Source organism: Pituophis catenifer, unplaced genomic scaffold (assembly GCF_029215685.1).
Source record: "Pituophis catenifer annectens isolate HBS135680 unplaced genomic scaffold, rPitCat1.0.hap2 SCAF_1, whole genome shotgun sequence".
NCBI classification, from domain to species: Eukaryota; Metazoa; Chordata; class Lepidosauria; order Squamata; family Colubridae; genus Pituophis; species Pituophis catenifer.
Genome location: NW_027256881.1, coordinates 340,514,143 through 340,537,794, shown reverse-complemented (window position 1 = coordinate 340,537,794; position 23,652 = coordinate 340,514,143). Strand labels below are relative to the sequence as shown.

The window sequence follows — 23,652 nt, the reverse complement described above, 5'->3', positions numbered from 1 at the left end:
TAAGTCCTCTCAGGTAAACAAGGCAGGGAACATGACTAGATGAGCTAATTCTATTTTAATGTAAGACTTTCAACAGAATCTCGCAAGTCTGAAGTTAAAATGGAGTACAAATTGGAGTCATCCCTAGTAGAGAGGGAGAGTCAAGGTTAGCTCCCCTTCACTTTTTTTGTCATACAGATAGTCCTTGATTTATGGCCATAATTGAGCCCAGAATGACGCCCAGAATCTCTCTCTCTTCCACAAGAGAGGAACAGCTCATCTTAGAGAATAAACATAAACATAAATTTAGCAACCAGATAAGGAAGCTCCCGGCTCTATAAAAATGGGGCATTTTCTGTAGGGCCATACAGAAAAAAATAGGAAGTACCAGCAATATGTACTCCGGAAATTGGAGACCAGGGAAAAGGTGCTTTCCAGATTATTGTGTCAGGTGTCAAAGTACAACTCTTTTACCTGTTGATCCTAAATTGTGACTTCTGCTTGGTGAAATTATTTCCTGGCTGGCTGTTCCCGTAATCTCAAGGTGGTTGAACTGGAGATGTTGAGATCTGTGTTTCTCAACCTTGGTGGTTTTAAGATGTATGGACTTCAACTCCCAGAATTCCTCAGCCACCAAGTCTTGAAGTCCACACATCTTAAAGCCACCAAGGTTGAGAAACACTGGTTTAGATCCAAGATCTCCAACCTTGGCAACTTTAAGACTTGTGGACTTCAACTCCCAGAGTTCCTCAGCCAACAAAGCAAAGCTGGCTGAGGAACTCTGGGAGTTGAAGTCCACAAGTCTTAAAGTTGCCAAGGTTGGAGACCCCAGATTTAGATGATATGAAGATCTTGTTCTAAGGGGTCTTTGGTGCTTTGTGAGCTCGGCTGTTTTCTTGCAAACTTTCATTACCCAAATTAGATAACATCCTTAGTCTTGATGATATTACCTAGTTGGGTAATGAAATGTCTGCAAGGAAACAAGCTCAGAGAGCACCGAGGACCCCTCATTTCAACCCTGAGCTACAATTATTTCCCTTTGTCGAGAACATCAAGAAATTTCTTGAAATGGCACAGCAGCCAAATACAGATGCACATTCCACGCTTATCTCTCTCAAGGCTGTATCCCAGGGTTACCTACAGCAGCTGAGGGGAGTGATCTCTACAACCCACGAAATTGCTCCCTTGGCGAATGTGATTGATGACACACCCTGGGGGGAGGGGGGAAACAGGGTCATAATTGGAGCGTAAATTACGTAGGGTAAGAGCTGGCTTCACTTGGGAACGTGCAGACATGAAGCTCCTAATAAACAACTGGATTTCTTTTGAAGCTTGGCTCGAGACTCATGATTTAATTAGGGCATCTGTCGGAACCTTGACACAGACTTTGTGGTATTGAGAGTCGGATACATCAGAAAACAAACAAACATATAAGCCAGTTGAATGAAGTGGAAAAGGGAGAGATAAGATCTGTGGGTGACAAACCAGATCAGATCAGCCAGGCATGAATGAGAGCTGAAGCGATATGGATTGACTACTGTATAAAAGGGAGGGGCCAGCAGGCTAGAAATAGATTCCGGCGTCTGAGTCATACGGGGAGGATAAATGAGGACGGAAAACACAAATATGGACGATAAGTGAAGTTGCAAGGCCTCTTCTCTGGAATGATCTGCCCTCCGCCCTCTCCCTGAGGTACAGGTAGTCCTCAACTGACAGCCATTCATTTAGTGACCGTTCAAAGTTACAACGGCGTTAAAAAAGTGACTTATGGCCCTTTCTCATATTTACAACTGCGGCAGTCGTTAAGCAAATGCCTCAATCATATAAAGAACGCTTCAGTCTTAAAACAAATGCATTGGTTGTTAAATGAATGTCATGATTGTTAAGCCAACCCATTGTTTGCTCTCAGCCAATTTTTGCCAGAAGCCAGGAGTAAACACTTCCAGAAACCAGGAGTAAACCCTAGTTTCTGGCAAAGCAGTCCTAAATTATGGCCACATGGCCACAGGTCATTGCAAATGGTCGTAAAGGCAGTAGGCCAGTTGCCAAGCATCCAAATTGCAGTCACATGACCAGGGGGTGAGGGGAGGTACTGACATCTCAACTTCAAAAGTGGGTCCCAAGTAGCTTTTTGGGGGTGGGGGGGGTCTGTCTTAGGTTTGAACATCTGCTAAGCGACCAGTTGTAAGTCATAAGCCCATAATTTATTTAATCATGGGCTGTGGCCAGGATGGATGGGTGGGGATTATTGTTTTTTATCTTTTTTTTATATTTAGTTTTTTTTCCTATTTTGTGTTTTTACTATTTGTAAGCCGGCTAGAGTCTCTGCTGAGCGAATAGGCAGTTATATAAATGTTCTAAAATAACTAAATAAGTAAGTAAGTAACACTTAGCAATAGCACTTAGACTTATTTAGCGCTTCACAGTTTTTTACAGCCCTCTCTAAGTGGTTTACAGAGTCAGCCTATATGGCCCCCAACAATCTGGGTCCTCACTTTATTGACCTCAGAAGGATGGAAGGCTGAGTCAACCTTGAGCCGGTGAGAATTGACCTGCCGAATGGCTGGCAGCTGGCAGTCAGTAGAAGTAGCCTGCAGTACTGCATTCTAACCACTGGGCCACCACAGCTTTAAGTCAGTCAGTCAGTCAGTCAGTCAAGAACTACCTGTACAAGCAATCCTGGCACCCAACAGCTACATTAGTTAAACAAATAAAACAAATAAAAATCCATCTTAAAGAGCAACAAAGATAATGGGGACTGGAGGCTAAAACATACGAAGATCGGTTGCAGAAATTGGGTACGTCTAGTTCAGGGGTCTGCAACCTTAAACACTCAAAGAGCCATTTGTACCTGTTTCCCACAGAAAAGAAAACACCGGGAGCCACAAAACCCTTCCTGTGCCTGACTATTTCTTGAGCGGCCACAAAACTAACAGATGTAGTTGAATTAAACGTTATGTTTTCTTCAGAAACTTTTCTTGGATTTATCCATGGTTGGCCTACTGGGGTTTGAAAAGGTCAATAAATTGCGTGCCGGTGGGTGACGCACATTGGTGGTTGTGACCAGTGGTGGGTTCCTCCCGGTTCGGTCCGGTTCGGCTGAGCCGGTAGCGGTGACGATATGACGTCACCGAACCGGTTATCCCCCCCACCCACCCACGTTATTCTTACCTTTTATTTGGCCCCACCCCCAATCTATTGCTGCCTCCTGAGTCCCAGCTGATGACTAGAGGGAAAAAAACTGTTTAAACTCTTGCCGTGGGGCTTCAAAGGGCCGCCCTACAGCTGATCAGTGTTAAAAGCAAACAAATGAGTCGGGTCGTAAGTGCGAGGACTGGTTGTAAGTGCGAGGACCTTCCAGAAATGACTCTGACCAGCTAGCCACGCCCACCTAGTCACATGACCTCCAAGCCACACCCACAAAATAAGCCACGCCCACAGAACCGGTAGTAAAAAAATTTAGAACCCACCCCTGGTTGTGACGCATATTTTGAGTGACAGGGAGCCATAGCAGAGGGATGAAAGAGCCACATGCAGCTCCAGAGCCGCAGGTTTCTGACCTCTGGTCTAGTTGAATGAAGAGAAGGACTAGGGGTGACATGACAGCAGTCTTCCAATATCTCAGCGGCTGCCACAAAGAAGAGGGAGTCAAGCTATTCTCCAAAGCACCAGAGGGTAGGACAGGAAGCAACGGGTGGAAACTTGTGAAAGAGAGATCCAACCTTGAATTAAGGAGAAATTTCCTGACTGTGAGAACAATTCATCGGGGGGGAGGGGATGGCTTCCTCCAGACGTTGTGGCTGCTCCATCACTGGAGGCTTTTAGGAAGACATGGGACAGCCATTTGTCTAGAATGGTATAGGGCGGGTGTCAGCAACCTGCAGCTCCGGAGCCACATGCAGCTCTTTGGGCTCTCTGCTGTCGGGTGATCCAGGGTGAAATCCAGCAGGTTCGGAGTAGTTCGGAGAACCAGCAAATACCATCTCTGGCTGGCCTCAGAGTGGGGTGGGAATGGAGATTTTGCAATATCCTTCCCCCAGGAGTGGGGTGGGAATGGAGATTTTGCAGTATCCTTTCTCTGCCATGCCCACCAAGCCACATCATGCCCACCAAACCACGCCCACAGAACCGGTAGTAAAAAATTTTGGATTTCACCACTGGGGTGATCCCACCACTGGCTGGCCCCGCCCCTCGTCCTCCCCTCCCAGTCACTCCTCGCCTGGCCTGAGAAGGTAAGGGTGACGGCGCGGGATGGAGAAGCAGCTGGGGCAGAGACAGAGAGATACAGAGAAAGAGGGGAAGAAAAAAGGAGAGGGGGGAGGGAGTGGGAGAGAGAGAGAGATGTCAAAAGGGTTTTGTGGTTCCCAGTTTTTTAACAACCGGTTCTCTGCCCTAATGATTGGCTGGGTAGCAGTGGTGGGTTCCTCCCGGTTTGGTCCGGTTCGGCCGAGCCAGTAGCGGTGACGATATGACGTCACCAAACCGGTTCTCCCCCCCCGCCCTCCCACCCCCCCACCCATGTTATTCTTACCTTTTATTTGGTCCCACCCCCAATCTATTGCTGCCTCTTGAGTCCCAGCTGATGACTAGAGGGAAAAAAAACTGTTTAAACTCTTGCCGCGGGGCTTCAAAGCGCCGTCCTACAGCTGATCAGTGTTAAAAGCAAACAAATGAGTCGGGTCGTAAGTGCGAGGACTGGTTGTAAGTGCGAGGACCTTCCAGAAATGACTCTGACCAGTTAGCCACGCCCACCTAGTCACATGACCTCCAAGCCACACCCACAAAATAAGCCACGTCCACAGAACCGGTAGTAAAAAAATTTAGAACCCACCCCTGGTAGGCATGGTTGGGGGGGGATCATGTGACTGATGAGAGTGAGTGATGTCAAGTTGGCCACGCCCACCCAGGTTTTGTGGCTCCCGGTGTTTTCTTTTCTGTGGGAAACGCGTCCAAATGGCTCTTTGAGTGTTTTAAGGTTGCAGATCCCTGGTATAGGATCTCCTGCTAGAGCAAGGGTTGGATTAGAAGACCTCCAAGGTCCCTTCCTTATTCTGCAATCTGAAAATCAAATGTCACGGTCCATCTAGCCTTTTATCCTAGAAGGGAGGATCATCCCCCGCACTAGATCCAAAGGACGCTTTTCATTTTTTGGTTCTTCCAAGACAGCCTGCAAGGTTAGCTCGCCCTACAAGCCGGCTTCTGTTTTTGCAGAGGCAGCTGCCTGGCGAGATATTTTTTTGTCCCGGCTCCATATCCAGCAGAAAGAGACAGACAGGCTGGCTCTCAGGAGGCGGGGTGGGGGGGTGGCAGTATCTTGTTCAGATGCAGCCGATGCAGGCCGTTGCAGCTGAGCTCCTGCCTCCTGGCGGTTTGCACCCTCTCCGGCCAAGTCCAGTTAATCCAGCCCTCCCCTCTTCTGGGAACCAGCTTACCCCTGGAAGGTAGATTTCCCAGCAGTTCGCTCATGGGCAGTTTCCAGAACTTTCAATCAGAGGCCAAAAATGGATCACCCAAGCCGAGAGGCCACCTTGGCACCAAAAGAAGATGATGAAGGAGGCTTTTTTTGGGCGGGGGGGCGGGGGAGACCCATTGCATTGCTTTTCAGGTGTGCCAGCAGATTCCAGGAAATGAGAGTATTTCCCAGGTGGTTTGTTGTAGGCAGCTTTTGGTTTGATTCCTCTCTTAGGTTGCTCTGCGGCCTGGCCATGGTGCGAGCAGTGTACAAAAGTAATACAGGTTGTTCTTGACTTAAAGGTAAAGGTAAAGTATGTGCTAGTTGTTCCTGACTCTAGGGGGCAGTGCTTATCTCCGTTTCACAGCCGAAGAGCCAGCGCTGTTCATAGACGTCTCCGTGGTCATGTGGCCGGCATGACTCAACACCAAAGGCGCACGGAACGCTGTTACCGTCCCACCAAAGGTGGACCCTGTTTTTCCACTTGCATTTTTTACCTGCTTTCGAACTGCTAGGTTGGCAGAAGCTGGGACAAGTAACGGGAGCTCACCCCGTTATGCGGTGCTCGGGATTCGAACCGCTGAACTGCCAACCTTTCGATCGACAAACTCAGCAGTCTTAGCCGCTGAGCCACCTCATCCCTTTTGTTCTTGACTTACAATCATGTATTTAGCAACCGTTCAAAATTACAACCACCATGGTGAAAAAAGTGACTTAGGGCCGATTTTCACACTTACGACTGTTTTAGCATCCCCGTGGTCACGTGATCAAAATTCAAGTGCTTTGACCACTGACTTATATTTATGACGGTTGCAGTGTCCCGGGATCACGTGATCCCCTTTTGCGACCTTCTGACAAGCAAAGTCAATCAATGGGGAAGCTGGATGCACTTAACAACCGTGTTACTAACTTAGTAACAACGGCAGGGATTCACTTAACAGTTGTGGCAAGAAAGGTCATAAAACAGGGGTAAAACTTAACTTAGCAACAGAAACGGTGGGCTCAATTGTGGCTTTAAGTCGAGGACTACATGCACAGGTGGTCCTCCATTTATAACCATTTCTTTAGCAACCGTTTAAAGTTATAACGGCACTGTGATTTGCAACCAGTCCTCCTGACACTTTTGAGCATTGCAGCATCAAAAAATTCGGGCACTTGGGCAACTGGCATGTCTTTATTTATTTATTTATTTATTTATTTATTGAATTTCTATACCGCCCTACTCCCGAAGGACTCAGGGCGGTGTACAGCCATGAAATAAAACACATAAATATACAAAATTTAAAATTGAATAAAATAGATTAAATAAATTTGGCTGAATTTATACCCATAATTTAAAATACCCATAATTTTAAAATACAATTAAAAATTTAAAATTTTCATTTAAAAGGGAGAAAATTTAGGCGAGGCCCGCTTGATGAAATAAAAGCGTCTTCAACTCGCGGCGGAAGGTGCGCAGATCCGGGATCCTCCGTATCTCTGGGGGGAGCTCATTCCAGATCGTCGGTGCCCCCACAGAGAAGGCTCTCCCCCTAGGGGCCGACAGCCGACATTGTTTGGCCGACGGCACCTGGAGGAGCCCCTCTCTGTGGGAGCGTACTGGTCGGTGGGAGGCTGTTGGTGGTAGTAGGCGGTCCCGTAGATAACCATTATGTAGGTTGACACATCCCAGGGTTGCATGATTGCCATTGGCCACCTTCCCAGCTGGCTTCTAACAAGCAGTCGTTGAGAGAAACCAGATTTACTTCATGACCGCCTGATTCACTTAATAGCAGTTGTTAAGTAGTTTGCTCAACAAGCATGGCAAAACAAAATTATAAATTGGGACGCGGCTTACTTAACAACTGCCTTGCTTAGCAATGGAAATTTTGATCCCAGTGGTGGTCGAACATCAAAAACTATCTGTAAATAAAATAAAATAAAAATAGTTTGTCTTCAGAAAGTCAAACTAACATCAAGATAGACAAAGATATCAAGGCTTGGATTTCCAGGGTCCTTTAATTCCAAAGCCTTCTGAGATATAGATGAATAAGCCTCACATCTGTCCAAAAGCATAGTGACATGGATCTGGTGTCCAATTGGACCATCAATAGAATATGAGCCAATAGTGTGCTCCAACTGCCCAAAAAGCCAATATAAGGTGACCAATCTCCTCCTTTAGGGAGGACAGTCCTTCTTTTGTAAGTTCTGTCCTCTCTCGAAAAGTGCTCTCCTATATATCCTTCTTTTCAATATTTGAAGACTAATCTGTAAATCTCCGTATTCTATCGATGCCAATCTGATCCATTGCGTATGATGTGAGGTATTTGTATTTGACATGACGATTCGTCAAGGCTCGGTACAGTGCGGCGAGACGTGATTATGAGACGCATGTGCTCCGCACAGGAGAATTGTTTTGAGAGAGTGCGCCGCGCGCAAGTGGCTTTGTTTACTTCTTACCGAAACACGACACGGCACACACACACATATTCCTCCTTCTCATTGTAAAAAAGTTGGTCACCTTACAATGCAGTCCTGGGCTGCATCAACAGAGCAGAGGTGAGTTTCAGCAGGTTCTGACCAGTTTTGGCGAACCGGTAGCGGAAATTTTGAATAGTTTGGAGAACCGGCAAATACCACCTCGGACTTGCCCTGCCCCCATCTATTCTCTGCCTCCCAAGTCCCAGCTGATCGGGAGGAAGTGGGGATTTTGCAGTAACCTTCCCCTGGAGTGGGGAGGGAATGGAGATTTTACAGTATCCTTCCCCTGCCACGCCCACCAAGCCACACCCACATAACTGGTAGTAAAACTTTTTGAAACCCACCATTGCAACAGAGGGTCCCAAATGTGCTTTTCTAGGACGCAACTGGACTTTCTTGATGACAGGTTTTCGAAAACGATGGAGAGAAAGAATGATGGAGTGGCAGCAAGACCAAGAGATGACATATACAGGAGAAAAATTAGAGCGCTGAGACAAGGGCCATTCTCCTTTCTTCTCCTCTGCAAGAGAAAAAACCCAGTGGACTTGGTTCTTAGTCCTTGCGTGTCTTGACTGCCTCTTAGTGGTGTGTGCCTGACGTACAGTAAGCAGGATGCAAAAGGAGGTGTGATATATATTTCTGGACTTTTTTTGTTGTTGTTGTTCACTCAAATTATCTGCAGTGCAACTCAAAGGGCAGAGAAAACCAAAACATTGTTCTGGTTTCCCAGACAGGAAATCTTTCTGCCTCCCTTGGCACCGTGAAACATGGATTCCCTTTTGAGGACCGGTATATTGCACGAGTCAAAAAGAGGGCTGTGAAAATATTTACAGACCAGTCGTGGGTTGCCCCCGGTTCGGACCGGTTCTATAGAACCGGTAGTAAAACCGGAGGGAGGCTCCGCCCATCACCCCGACATCATCAAAACGCTTCTGTGCATGCACCTCGTTGCAAACCGGTAGTAAAGGTAAGTAGAACCCACCTCTGCTACAGACCCCTCACATCCTGGACATAAATTGTTTCAACTCCTACCCTCAAAAAGATGCTCTGCACACTAGGACAACTAGACACAAGGACAGTTTTTTCCCGAACGGCATCACTCTGCTTAACAACTAACAACAGGTGGATTGACAATCGAATAAAGAACAGATAACAAGTTAATATAAATATTAAGATGCATATGTAAATTATGTTATATTACGATGAAAATGTATAAGAAGACTTAATCTAACCTGTGTAGAAAAATAACACTGTCGGACTGATTGTATTGTATTGTATTATAATAAATCTAATTAAAAAACAACAACAACAACTAATTCCACACCACTGTCAAACTATTTACTAAGACTGTTGTCAAATTTCGAGGTCGTCTCAAATAAATTGCATTTCAAACAAAGTCTTTGAAGAAAAACTTATATTTATTAAGCACGGCATTCTAAACCCGACCCCATCGAAGCCAACACTGACTTCCAGCCCCAAAACCCTCCCTTTCTGTTCCCCATTCCCCTGCACTCATTGGCCATCTTTATTTATTTATTTTTTATTTTATTCAATTTGTATCCCGCCCTTCTCCTAGCAGACTCAGGGCGGTGCACAGCCAGAACTAAAACACATACCAATACAAAATGTAAAATTTTTAAAAGAATTATATGACTTTGGCCCAAAATTTAAAACATCCAAACTAAAACCCATTGACAATTTAAAAGGCTAAAAAAGTCATTCTACCCCTAATCTACTCCAGCTCAAAGGAATTTCCCCCTCCCATCCCATCTCCTAGGGGATATTATCTCCAGGGAAAATAAGTAGGTGAAAAGTCAAACGTCCCTTTCCAGACGCCTGTTTCTGCTTCTTATGTCAGCACTAGAGTAACTGCAGCTTGAAGTGCTGACAACTGTATTACTATTATTGTTCTCATCCTTCCTATTACCTATCTCCTACCACTTATGACTATAACAATCTTGCGTGTATTTTTATGATTTATATTGTTCTGTTTGTTTCCTAGTATGATTTGATTCAGGGGTGAATTGCTCCAAAATCTGCTACCGGCTCGCTTTGCTACTGGTTCGCTGCGTGTGCGCAGGTGCAGTGCATGTCAAATGTGTGCTCCACATTCATGCGCACAGCAGGCGTTACTGCGCAGCACTGAAAAAGGAGGATTAAGAAGCCTTTTCTAAGATAAGTAGAACAGCGGGGGGAGGGAACAGCCGTGCCGCGCAATTTAGATTCGCTAGAAAGCAGGATTTCTTGCTTTCTAGCGAATATAAATCGTGCGGCACAGCTGATCATAGGAAATACGATAGGAATAGCATTTTTTTACTACCAGTTCACCCGCACTGGTAGCTTTTATTACTACTGGTTGGAGCGAACCAGTCCAAACCAGTAGCATTTCACCCCTGATTTGATTGCCTATTGGTAACCGCTGACTATCACTAGGTATTGTATCTAATGATTCTTGGTGAATGTATTTTTTTCTTTTTTCTTTTTTTCCTTTTATGTACACGGAGAGCAGTGGTGAAATCTAAATCTTGTTACTACCGGTTCTGTGGGCGTGGCTTGGTGGGGGGAGGGGTAATGTGACTGAGTGGGCATGGCCAATTTTTTTTTTTTTTAACTTTTAAAACCATTTTTTCTAAAACCTCTTCGGCTAAGAGGTTGTAAAAAAATGTTTTCAAAAGGCTCTGATGATCCCAGCTGAGTTGCCTGATCGGCAGATACTTTTTTTCTTTTAAATGCCTCTGACGATCAGGCAACTCAGCTTGGATCGTCAGAGGCATTTAAAAGAAACTCCCCCCCGCCAGCACGCGATGGCAAAAAGGTTAGCCATCACTGGCCTAGGGAACAAAGCTGTTACAGAATCTGGTACTCCTGCTAGAAATACTTCGAAACCTCCTCCCAGAGATTTTAGTGAGCTTTGTAATCTGGATCTGCCCACCTAGGATTCTTCGGTCCTCTGTTTTCAACTCTGCTTTAAATCACTGGAAGGGGATGAATGCATTCATGAGCACATCTGTACAGTTTGTGGCATCAAGAGCAGGTGTTCGCTCACCCTAATCAAACAAAAATTCCTTCTTGCCTTTTCCAATCTGGTTTAGCCCACCAGTCAGGCAGTTATTAAAAAGCCACAAGAAGACTGCCTGCCCTCAGGGGTGAAATGCTACTGGTTCAGACCGGTTCGGCCGAATCGGTAACAATGCTGGCGGGTGGTTCGGAGAACCAGTAGCGATGGCAGCGCAATGCTCCGCCTACCCACCCGGTCGTCGTTACTTCCTGGTTAAAACCAGGAAGTAACCTGTTTTTTACCCTCTGCGCATGCGCAGAAGGATTTGTGTGTGCACACAGGGTCCACGCGTGCATGTGATGCACGCAGCACATGCAGTTCCGAACTGGTAGGGAAGGTAAGTAGATTTCACCCTGCCCTCCCCCCCCCGCCCCAAGAAAAGCATCTTTGAAAAACCAAGTTGAAGCAAGGCAGGCACATTGCTGAGGTTTCACACCTGCTAAATTTAGTGTTCAGGGTTATAGATCAGGAAAAGAGGTTAGAGGAATATGAAAAAGGAAGGGGTTTATATGTATTATGGTTGACAGCAGCTTTCGGCATCAGACATAAAGGTAGTACTTCTTCCTCTTTTTCCTGATTACTTTTTTTTTTTTTTGAATTGGAGGATTGAACGGAATATTTCTCATAGGCAAACTGGGATTAATTTTGAAATAATTTCTCCTAAACATCTTTTTCAGGCGCAATAATGCCAAATCCAGTGGTGGGTTTCAAATTTTTTTACTACCGGTTCTTTGGGTGTGGCTTGGTGGGTGTGGCATGGCTTGGTGGGTGTGGCTTGGTGGGTGTGGCAGGGGAAGGATACTGTAAAATCTCCATTCCCTCCCCACTCCAGGGGAAGGTTACTGCAAAATCGCCATTTCCTCCCGATCAGCTGGGACTTGAGAGGCAGAGAATAGATGGCGGTGGGGCCAGTCAGAATTTTTACTACCGGTTCTCTGAACTACTCAATATTTCCGCTACCGGAGCTCCAGAACTGGTCAGAACCTGCTGAAACCCACCTCTGGCCAAATCCTGTCTGAACATCTGGCTGGCTGTGTGACAAACTGTAATAATAATGCCAAATCAGTGGTGGGATTCAGCCGGTTCTCTCCGGATCGCACGAACCGGTAGTGGCGACTGCGGGAGGCTCCGCCTACCGGCCCGGATGTAATGCACCACTACTACGCATGCGCGCTTGCACTCACATTTCGGAACCAGTAGGGAAGGTAAGTGAATCCCACCTCTGTGCCAAATCTATAGTCTATAGAGCCTGAGTGGCATAGGAGGCTACTGCCTCCTACTAAGGCAGCATTTAACATCCAGCTGCCTGCAATTACTGCGAGTTCGAATCTCACCAGGCTCAAGGTCGACTCAGCCTTCCATCCTTTCTAAGGTAGGTAAAATGAGGACCCAGTTTGTGGGGGCAATAAGCTGACTTTGTATAAAATATACAAAAGTATGAAGGCTATTGCTTAACGCATTGTAAGCCACCCTGAGTCTCCGGAGAAGGGTGGCATATAAAAATAAAAAATAAAATAAAATAAATAAAATAAAAAATAAACATCTGGCTGACTGTGCAGTGAATGATAATAATAATAAATCAGGCAATGACTAAGAGCAGGAAAATTGAAGAAAGCGACAGAGGAGCTAATTCTGGCTACACAAAACCAAGCCTTAAGAACAAATGCATGCAAAGCCAGAGAAGAAGACAGCAACGGAGAGCAAATGCCACCTCTGCAAAGAAGCTGAAGGAACAGTGGACCATGTGTTTAGTCGCTGTGGGAAGACCATACTGACTGACCATAAGCATGACAAAGTAGAGGTAGTCCTCAACTTACAACCGCAATGGAGTCCAAAATTTTATGCTGCTAAGTAAGTGAGAAATTTGTTAACTGAGTTTTGTGAGCCCCGTCTGACGACTTTCCTTGCCACATTTGTTAAGTGAAAAGTTGCCGTTCTTGAATTAGTAACACGGTTGTGAAGTGAGTGCAGAATTTCTGTTGCTTAAGTGAGAAATTTGTTAAGCGAGTTTTGATTCATTTCACGACTTTTCTTGCCGCATTTTTTTAAGTGAATCACTGCAGTTGTTAAAGTAGTCACACGCTAGTTAAGTGAACCTGGCTTCCCCAGTGACTTTGCTTGCCAGAAGGTCGCAAAAGGGGATCGCATGACTCTGGGACACTGCAACTGTCATAAATGTGAATCAGTTGTCAAGCATCCCAATGTAAATTATGTGACCACGTGGATGCTGCAATGGTCATAAGTGGGAAAAATGGTCATAAGTCACTTTTTTTCAGTGCTGTTGTAACTTCGAGCAGTCACTAAATGAAGTCGAGGACTACCAGTATTGCAGATACTATTAGAATCAGAATAGAGATGGAAGGGACCTTGGAGGTCTTCTAGTCCAGCCCCCTGCTCAAGCAGGAGAACCTATACCATTTTAGATAAAGAACTGTCCAGTCTCTTCTTAAAACCTCCAGGGATGAAGCAGCCACAACTTCTGGAGGCAAGCTGTTCCACTGGTTAATTGTCCTCACTGTTAGGGAAGTTTCTCCTTAATTCAAGGTTGCGTCTCCCCTTGATTAGTTTCCATCCATAGTTTCTTGTCCTGCCTTTTGGTGCTTTGGAAAATAAATTGACCCCTTCGTCTTTGTGGCAGCCCCTCAAATACTGGAGTACTGCTATCATATCCGCCCTAGTCCTTCTTTTCTCTAGACTAGCCATACCCAAATCCTGCAACTGTTCTTCATACGTTTTAGTCTCCAGGCCTTTAATCATCATAGTTGCTCTTCTTTGCACTTTGTCCAAAGTCTCAACATCTTTTTTTGTAATGTGGTGACCAAAGATTTGCAAAAAAAATTACTATTTATCTGTCAGCAAGAACTGGTGGATCCACAAAATAGACAAAATAATGGAAAATAAATAAGTTAAATGGCTCTGGGACTTAGATTTCAAACAGACAAGCACCAGCCACATAATACCCCAGGCTTAAAAAAATGGTTAAGATAAAAACTCTGAATAGTGGATATGGCAGTGCAAGGAGACAGCAGAAGAGAAGAGGAAGAACTGAGGAAATTCATAATATACAAAGACCTGCAAATAGAATGACTATGGTAAAAGAAAGCAAAGATAGTACAGTTCATTAAGTGACCTTTCGAAGTTACACTGGCACTGAAAAATGTGATTTGTGGCCATTTTTCACACTTATGACCATTGCAGCATCCCCATGGTCACATGATTTATATTCGGATGCTTGGCAGCTGACTCACCTTTATGACGGTTGTAATGTCCTGGGATCATGTGATCCCCTTTTACGACCTTCTGACAAGCAAAGTCAATGGGAAAACTAGATGCACTTAACAACTGTGTTACTAATTTATCAACTGAAGTGATTCACTCAGCAACTGTGGCAAGGAAGGTCGTAAAATGGGACAAAGCTCACTTAACAAATTTCTCATTGAGCAACATCAATTTTAAGCTCAATTATGGTCGTAAATCGAGGACTACCTGTACCAATAGTAATAGGCAGTTTGGATGTAATCCCAAAACAACAGGAACACCACTCAAACACCATCGGCATTGACAAAATCCCCATCAGTCAATTGCAAAAGGCAGCTTTGTTTGGAATAGCTGACATCCTGCAACGGGAACTTTAAGACCATCATACAACATCTGGCTATCTCAGGTCCTTGGCCAAGATTTGATAGATGCATAAAAATGCCAAATCCAGCCTAAACATTTGCCTGACTGCGACAAATCGCAATAATGATTTTTAATCATTAAAAAATACAAAATTATAAGGCAATGGTTTATAACTGGAACAAAAAAAAGGAAAGTGAATGCTTGATATTGGTTGTGCAAGACTAAGCTGTTTGAATTAATGCCATCAAAGCCAGAACTGAGGGGGAAAAAGTCGAATGATTCAAAGTGCAGATTGTGCAAAGAAGCAGAAGAAACAGTACTTCAGCTTGTGCAAGAAGATTGCACAAAGTGATTCTAAACAACGAGTACATAATTGCCAAAATGATTTACTGGAACATCTGTGAAAAAACTATCATGTGCCAGTAATGAAAAATTGGTAAGTGTTTAAAAAGTAGTCGAGAATGAGCAGGTTAAAATATTATGAAATTTCCAAATTTAAATGCCACCAGATAATACACCAGATATAATTAATTGAAAAGGAGAAAGTGTGGATAATTGATATTGGCAGCACCAAGGGATAGGGTCACTGTAGATAGGGGTGCATCCATCCTTAATTATCTGAAAAGTAATTGAAATCAAATAAGTTATGTTTCCAAGAATTAGTCAAACTCATGGTTAAACTTAATCACAATGTACTTACGTCATACAGATTTCAGTGCTCGGTTTCACACAAGCAATAAAGCATGAGCAGTGGTAAAATCTAAAATTTGTTACTACTGGTTCTGTGGGCGTGGCTTGGTGGGGGGTTGTAATGTGACAGGGTGGGCGTGGCCAATTTTATTTTATTTTTTACTTTTAAAACCATTTTTTTTACAACCTCTTCGGCGAAGAGATTGTAACAAAATGCTTTCAAAAGGCTCTGACGATCCCAGCTGAGCTGCCTGATTGGCAGAGGCTTTAAAAAGCCTCTGCCGATCAGGCAATTTAGCTGGGATCGTCAGAGGCATTTAAAAGAAAAAAAGGGTTTTTTTTTCTTTTAAATGCCTCTGACGATCCAAGCTGAGTTTTTTAAAAAGCCTCTGCCGATCAGGCAACTCAGCTTGGATCGTCAGAGGCATTTAAAAGAAAAAAAGGGTTTTTTTCAGCCGAAGAGGTTGTAGAAAAAATGCCTTTAAAAGTAAAAAAAAAAAAAAAAAAAAAGCCTCTGAGCTCAGCTGGGCATGTGGGGGCGGAATGGGGCAGGGATTTTTGCTACCGGTTCTCCAAATCACCCGCCTCCATCACTAACGGATCGGGCAATCCGGTCTGAACCGGGAGCATTTCACCCCTGAGCATGAGTTGTCTGAACATCACACTTGCTCATAGTGAATACAATCATGTTTCCATAATCATGTTTAACAATAAGCCCAGTTTTTATGTTGCTTATTTTTATTTAATTTATTGCATTTGGATACTGCCTGGCTCCCACTAATTCTAGTGGTGTTGCAACTCACTGAACCATAAACTATCCTCACAAGCTAGACCCATGATGGCGAACCTATGGTACACATGGCCAAAGTGGCACCCAAAGCCATGTCGCCCGGCACACGCGGCCTTGCCTGTTTGTCTTCCGGGTTTCTGGTGCGCACATGACGATCAGCTGTCCTTCGCATGTGCGGCAGTGCAGAAAACCGGTGTGCGCATGCACCCTGGCCAACTGATTGTCGGGCACGCATGCATGCCAGAACCCAGAAGTTCGGCTTTTCCGGACTATGATCCCTTCGTGTACGTGGCAGTGCTGAAAACAGGCCTGCGCATGTGCACCGGCCAGCTGATTGTCAAGCACACATGCGCACTAGAACTCAGAAGTTCGGCTTTTCCGGAGTGCGACCTTGATGAGCGCGCACACCTGCGACATTTCCGCACAACTTTTTCGGCACTTGCATAAGTATACAGAATAAATGAAAGGCTAGGCTTGAGGATTACAGGCAGTTCTTGTTTTATGACCAGTTTTGTTTAACAACTGAGGTGTTTGCTTTACAACCATGACATCACTCTGAGTCATGCCCTATATGTGAGATGGGCGGCTCCCTAACTTTTCCAAAATAAATGAATAAATAAAATACGAATGTAAGTGTGCTATCTCCTTTTGTGAACACTTAGCATAATCTAGATTTTGTTCAGCCTTTTGTGTGACTTCAACCACTGGCTTTGGGAAGCCACCATTCATGGTTTAGTGCAGGGGTGTCCAACTTTGGCCACTTTTATGTGTTGAGAACTTCAACTCCCAGAATTCCCCAGCCCATCAAGCTGGCTGGGGAATTCTGGGAGTTGAAGTACATAAGTCTCAAAGGGGCTAAGGTTGGACATGGCTACTTTTAGTGTATCATACAAACACAGTTAAGTGTCATTGTTTCCATAAACTGCAGTTAAGGATTCCCAGACTTAGCATGATGTGTGAACAATGTTTTTTTTTCCCATCTCAATTGCGATACCGCTGCAACACATTGAGCCATAAAGATGGTGGTTTGGCTTTGGCTTAGGTTTAGTGCACTGTGTGAACCCAACTAATGGTGGCTAGTTTGATAAACTATGATTCAACTAGTAGTGTGAACACAGTGCTCCTGTCTTTATGACACTGCCATCCACACGAATTTATCGTCCAGACGCCATATTGCTAATCCTACTGGCCACAGGATTAATCCGGAGGGCACAAGGTTGGAGAAGGCATCTCCGGCGCGGCGGCCTCCTCCGTCGCCATGACAACCCCCTCAATTACTGCATTCCAACCCCACCTCCCGACCGGTATTTTCCCCCTGCGCTCCGCCTCCCTCGATCAAGTCCCGCCCCTTCCCGCCTTCTTCCAGTCACCGCCCTCTCCTCCGGACGAGGGGAACCGCCTCAGAGGACCCCTTCGAGCCAATCAGAGAAGGAGGGAGGCGAAGGCCGGGTGGAAAAAAAAAAAAAGAACGAGCGGCGAGGGGAAGGAGACGCTGCTCCGTCTTTTTTTTAATTTTTTTGGTCGCGCGCGCATGCGCGAGGGAGGAGCCGGTTGAGCGTCAATGAGGGCGCGGGGGGCAAGAGGGGGGGGAGGTAAACAAAATGGCGGCGGCGTGTTAGCTGCGGCGGCTGGAAGGCAAGGAGAGGGCGACGTTGGTTTGACGTTGGGGGTCGGAAGGGGAGCAAACAGCCCACCCCACCCCCAACGCTGCACCTAGGTGGGGAGGCGACCCCTTTTCCTCCGTAGGCTCGTTGGAGGGGAAGCCTACGAGAAGAGCGGCTCCCTTTCCCGGCTCTTGTCTTGTCTTGTCTCTCAGATGAGTGAGACGTCGCGGCCTTCTCTTTCTTGAAGTGTGTTGTGTGTGAGGGGGAGCCTTTAGGGAGGACCCCCACATTGGGGAGAAGCCCGTCCTTGTCGTGTCGTTGAGGCGAGTGAGTGACAGGGAGGTCGGGGGGGGGCTTATTTGGGAAAGGTGGGCGGTATGTATATGTGTGTGCTGAGGTAAAAGAAGGGATTTTTTTGGGTGGTCTGTAAATTGAGCCCCCTTAATTTGAGGAAAAAGAGACCCTTCTTAGCCAGGAAATATTTTCACTCGCCCTCCAATTTCATATGTTGTAGGCACTTGTGTGTGTGTGTGTGCAGGGAGGGGAGGAAATCTGCAATTATTCCCCTCCTTTTTTTTTTTGTGGGAGATGCCTATTAATGACCCTTCTTGAATGAGACAAACCTTTCCCTGGAAAGAGAAAACTATAACGAAAAAGCCCCTTGCTTAACTTGCTTTCTTTTCTGAATGGGATGGATAGCAATGAGCGATTTTTTTTTAAAAGCAGCGAATTGTTATTTTTACATGTTCAGTTTTAAGAATTCCTTCAATGGACCTCTCTTTTGCAAGCAGATAAAAGTATTATAAATTTTCTCAGATGTTTTCTTTTTTTTTTTTAAATTTTCTCCTTTGGAGGAGGTCTTTAGAGTTAAGTGTGCATTTTGGATGTAAGGAACTTTGCTGATTTCCACGGCATCCACTCAATTGTAAAGAAAGTCGTTAATTGAATTTTTTTTTTTTTTAGAGGGCAGTTATATTTCCTGCTAAGTTGGGTTATGGCAAAAAGAGATATCTCACTGCCTTAAACTTGGGGAAAGGTAAGCCCTGTTTAAGGGCAACTTTTCGTATTAATATTGATCTGATTGGTGGAGGTAACAAGACACTGAAAAAAGCCTTATTCAAGAAAGAAGATAGGGTCGATTTACTTACATTTTCCTCACATGTTTGACATGTGCCTTGCTTTCTGAATTTATGGGAACAATCTAGCTGTTAAGAGTAGGAGCTGGTTTCTTTTTATTGTTACCTAGGAATAGCCTTCTTGATAGGCCTATTGAGGTCATTTTTTAATATTTAGCTTAAAAAGTGTGTGTGTGTGTGTGTGACAGGGGGAGCTTATTATTTCCAACAGCAAGAAAGGCCAGAACCAGGTATTAATAAATAATTTGAAGTGTGCTTACTGAAGTTAGATTTCTGAATTGATGGTTTTAAAGTATAGATTTTTGCCAAATTAAAAAAAAAAACTTAGAAGTTCTTTCCCTTTTCCAGGGAATTTACTTAATCTGAAGAAGTGTTGTTCAAGATATCTTAATCACATCCAGCCTCCTTTATGGTGGGTCCGTAGTTCTGGGAAAACTGAGTAAGGTTTGCACTGCCTGCCTGCCTTGATACCTGAAGCAGTGGGGTGACACATCATGTGTCAGGTAGACCCCAGGTGGTTGAAGGATGCCCCTTACTAGATACAGAAGGCCTAGAACCTTTGTCAAGGGTGAAAAAGAAGCAGTTAAAATCAGTATTGAAAATTTCTTTAAAGAGACTTGGTTTCAGCTTCCCAACGGCTGAAAGGATCCTTCACACAAGTTGTACCTTGGTGGTGAGAGCAGAAGTCGTGTCTCGATTTTCCACACCACACTTCGGAAACAGGAGCTGTCGTTTCTTGCTCAGCAATGGCACACCCCTAAAAAATAGCAATTCTGATATTTTGATTTCAAACGTGGACAGTCTTTTGAAGATGACTTAGGTCTCAAGGAAAAAAAATAGTTTGGACTTACTAAGGAAGACAAACTGATTTCAAATACTGGGAATAGCAGGACAAGATCAAAAAGTTAAAGCTAAGTGTAAATTGAGCAAACAGCTGCATTGATTTCTCCCCCCCTCTGCATGCTCTTTTAAAAGAGGCACTGTAAATTGGAATGTGCTGGATCTCTGTAGGATCCCTCTAAGTTGATGGAAAAGTTCTCATAAGTTTTTATTTTTCATTTTAAGTTAAAACTGTACAGTCTTTTGGAAAATTCTTATTTGCCTCCACCGAAACTTTTTTTTTTCCAGTCAAAAGATTTTGGGCACAAAAAAGTATTGGATATATCAGGAACTGGATTTATAACACATTTTTGCTTAGGGGAAAAAAACCAAGATGGATCTAGAGGAGCCTCAGCAGTTGGGAATGTTTGTGGAAGGTGAATTGATGTCAGTGGGCATGGACACGTTCATCCACCGGATTGACTCTACGGAAGTGATCTACCAGCCGCGGCGGAAAAGGGCCAAACTCATAGGCAAATATCTGATGGGGGACCTGCTTGGGGAAGGGTCTTACGGCAAGGTCAAAGAGATGCTGGACTCTGAAACTCTCTGTAGGAGAGCTGTCAAAATCCTTAAGAAGAAGAAACTGCGACGGATCCCCAATGGAGAAGCTAATGTTAAAAAGTAAGTGTTTGCGTGTACTTAACAAATACTTGCTGAGGATTTCTTTACATGTTACATTTGCAAAGTAACATTTGTACCTGCAAAGGTGAAATGTGAAGGAGAGAAAAAGCTGCTGCCAGAGAACATTGTATAGATATTCAGTGGGGGGCCCCTATGAAATAGTTATTAGAGGTAGGGGTTGGGTGGAAGCAATTATTAGTTTGTGGTTGTTGGTTTTAGATTTTTGTTTTGTTCAGAAAGATTTCTGAGTGATATTAAATATTAACATCTGTCAGTGACATGAGTGTCTAAAATGGGAGGAAAGATTATGAATAAGATAGGGATGCCAGAAGACATTATTGACTAGCATTCCAAGAACAGCTAAATATTTAATTTATTTACTCTTGATATTTATTCCATCTAATTTTTTATAAATAACTCAAGGTGGCAAATATATATAATACTCCCTCCTTCTGTTTTCACAATAACAATAACAACAACAACAACAACAACCCTATGAGGTGGGTTAAGCTGAGAGAAAGTGACTGGCCTAAGATACCCAGCCAGCTTTCATGCCTAAGGCGAGACTAGAACAAACCGTCTCTAGGCCAGTATCTTAACTACTACAGCATACTGGCTCTACATGCTGCCTCTCCCTTGGGTTGCATGCATGCAGTTCCCTAATGCTGCTAAAGTTCACGAAATATGAGGTTATCCATGTTCCAAATTAAAATTTGAAAATAGAAATGTTTTTTTTCTGCTGCCATGTTTATCTCTTCTTAAAAACACAGTGTTTCCTGGACCAGAAGTCTTGTGGTTTGATCATGGAAGGGTGATTGCCCTCAACTTTTTCCAGTTTTACTTTCCAATGCTATCTATTTGATACATCCTGAATAAATAAAATCTAGCTTTTCCAGTGATAACTGGAAAATAATACAAGGAAATGAGAGGACTGAAAACGTGCGCTTGTTTAGCATTTCAAACCAGCGCAATTTTACATTGTTTTAAAATTATTGCTTTTTATTGGACTTGATTTATTAGTTTTATGACTGTCTTGTTGAACTAACTTGTAACTGTAAATAGTACAAATGAACCTAAAAATACAATACATCCAATTCAAACATAAGGTTAAAAGCATAAATCTCAGCCTTAGTCTATATACTAGGAATTGTATATAGGAATTGTATAATTGTAAATTTTGACCCCAAAATTTCTTTTGCTAAGTGGAACATTTGTTAAGTGAATTTTGCCACATTTTACAACCTTCCTTGCCACAGTTGTTAAATGAATTTCCACTGCAGTTGTTAAGTTAGTAACACGGTTAAGTGAACCTGGCTTCCCCTTCACTTTGCTTGTCAGAAGGTCGCAAAAGGGGATGATGTGACACTGGGACACTGCAACTGTCATAAATATGAACCAGTTGCCAAGCATCCAAATTTTGATCACATGACTATGGGGATGCTGCATAGTAGTGTGAAAAATGATCATAAGTCACTTTTTTTCAGTGCTGTTGTAACTTTGGTCACTAAATGAACTGTTATATGGTAAGTTGAGGACTACCTGTGTACTGTCTTCCAAAAGTTTGCCAGCTGGGTCTCTCAGAGCAGGTCCTTCTACAGTGTGGTGGCTATTCTAAAAAGTCCCTATCTCAGGGCTACCAACCCTTTTAAATCTATGGAAGATGGGTAAATATCCCTATCCTGAATGAAATGCACATTTTAGGGCAATCCTAAAATGTGAAGTAAGCAAACAATAAAAGTCTTTTTAGACTAAAGTCATCACTGGAAAACTATGGGAAGCCAGTGCTGTGCCCAAAATACAATATCCTTGCGGTAGTACTACTCACCAGCATGCATGCTGTAGTGATTTGCATTAATTGCAGTTTCTGAATTTTCTTCCAAGGGCAGCCTATGTAAATTACATTGTCTAATCTTGTGATGATAAGGACACTGTTTACTTCCGCCAGATAGGTGCAATCTGTGCACGGGCCTGAGCTGGGTGAAGGTCTCCTTTCTAGGAATTGCTTTCCGTGGTAGACTAAAAACTCAAACAAATCGGTGGTGCTTGCTTTAGCTGCATGGTTTACATTGCTGAGGTATTCTTTGTAGCAATAGTTCCCAAGCAATGGGTTGGATTTTCTCCAAAGTTCTTGTATTGGCATCCAGAAGTTAAACACACAGGTTTGTAAAAAACTATATTCAGAAACATTTTGTGTAACACAGCTCACTCGAATTCCCCCCCAAAATCAGGAGTCTGGTATCCTCTTCTGGTTTGACAAATGTTATTAAAAGATATAAGCTTTTTATGGTGAGCTTTAATAAACTGATGCTTAGCCACTCTTTACATCTGATGAAGCCAGCCTCAGCCCATGAAAGATAAAAGTTGTGAATTGGAAAAGTTGCTACAGATTCCTGATTTTTTTTGCTACCATGGCTATCCTACAGTATCTGATTGGCCAGGTATTCTGAAAGCATAGTTTGCTAAGCTTGGTATAGAAGTACCATATGTGTCTATCTGTCCTTTTGTGTTACACATATGTAACTTCTTTGCAAATCCCTCTATGCAAAAGTTGGCCTTCGGGACTTGAGGTTGGAGAGCAGCTGTTTTGATTTAGTAGCCTCTGGTTGTAGCTTGCCCCTATTTTTTTTTTTTTTAAATTTGTGGGAGAGAGCTGGAATGAGGCATGCTCCGTTCTTCCTACCCTTGGGAAATAGTTCAGCACCATTAGGGGTCAGCTCACCCAGGGAGCATGTTGCAAAGAAGGCTGCTGCCACTACAACTGCCAATGTTTGTGAGATTCAGAATACCATAGAGCTATTTCCCTGGTTTTTAATGGATAGCAACGTAGCTGGAGTAGTACAGGCAGTCCTCGACTTTCAGCAGTTCACTTAGTGACCATTTGAAGTTACAATGGCCTAAAAAACCTGACTTGTGACCATTTTTCACACTTCCGTCCTTTGCAACATCCCCATGGCCACAAGTTCAAAATTCAGGCGACTGCATATATTTACCACAGTTGTAGTGTCTCAGGATCATATGATTCCCTTTTGCGACCTTCTGACAATGTCAATGGGGAAGCCGGATTCACTTCACAACCGTGTTATTAACTTAACAACTGCAGTGATTCACTTAACCGTGGCAAGAAAGGTCATAAAGTGGGGCAAAACTCACTTAACCAATGTTTCACTTAGCAACATAAATTGTGGTTGTAAGTTTAGGACTACCTGTATAGTGGCTTTTCTAACAGAGAAGGGGAATTGTGAGATTTACTTGCAGTGAGGAATAATAGAAAGTCACCAGGACTAGAGAGAGGTGGAAGAAAGCTACAAGAGTTTGACTTTGCAAGAGGACACATGAGGTTGTTGGAAAGGCTCCCCATA

General features: G+C 43.8%; 1 protein-coding gene across 4 annotated transcripts in view; it reads left to right on the top strand.

Annotated features, from left to right (window-relative positions):
• The first annotated feature begins 17,664 nt into the window (after positions 1 to 17,664).
• Positions 17,665 to 23,652, top strand: part of STK11 (serine/threonine kinase 11) — a 98,572-nt gene continuing 92,584 nt past the window's right edge. For all 4 annotated transcript variants that reach the window (XM_070944383.1, XM_070944392.1, XM_070944398.1 and 1 more), the window contains exon 1: positions 17,665 to 20,293. In XM_070944383.1, coding sequence (XP_070800484.1) covers positions 20,004 to 20,293 — 290 coding nt within the window. In that variant the 5' untranslated portion in view covers positions 17,665 to 20,003. The remainder of the gene's footprint in view (positions 20,294 to 23,652) is intronic.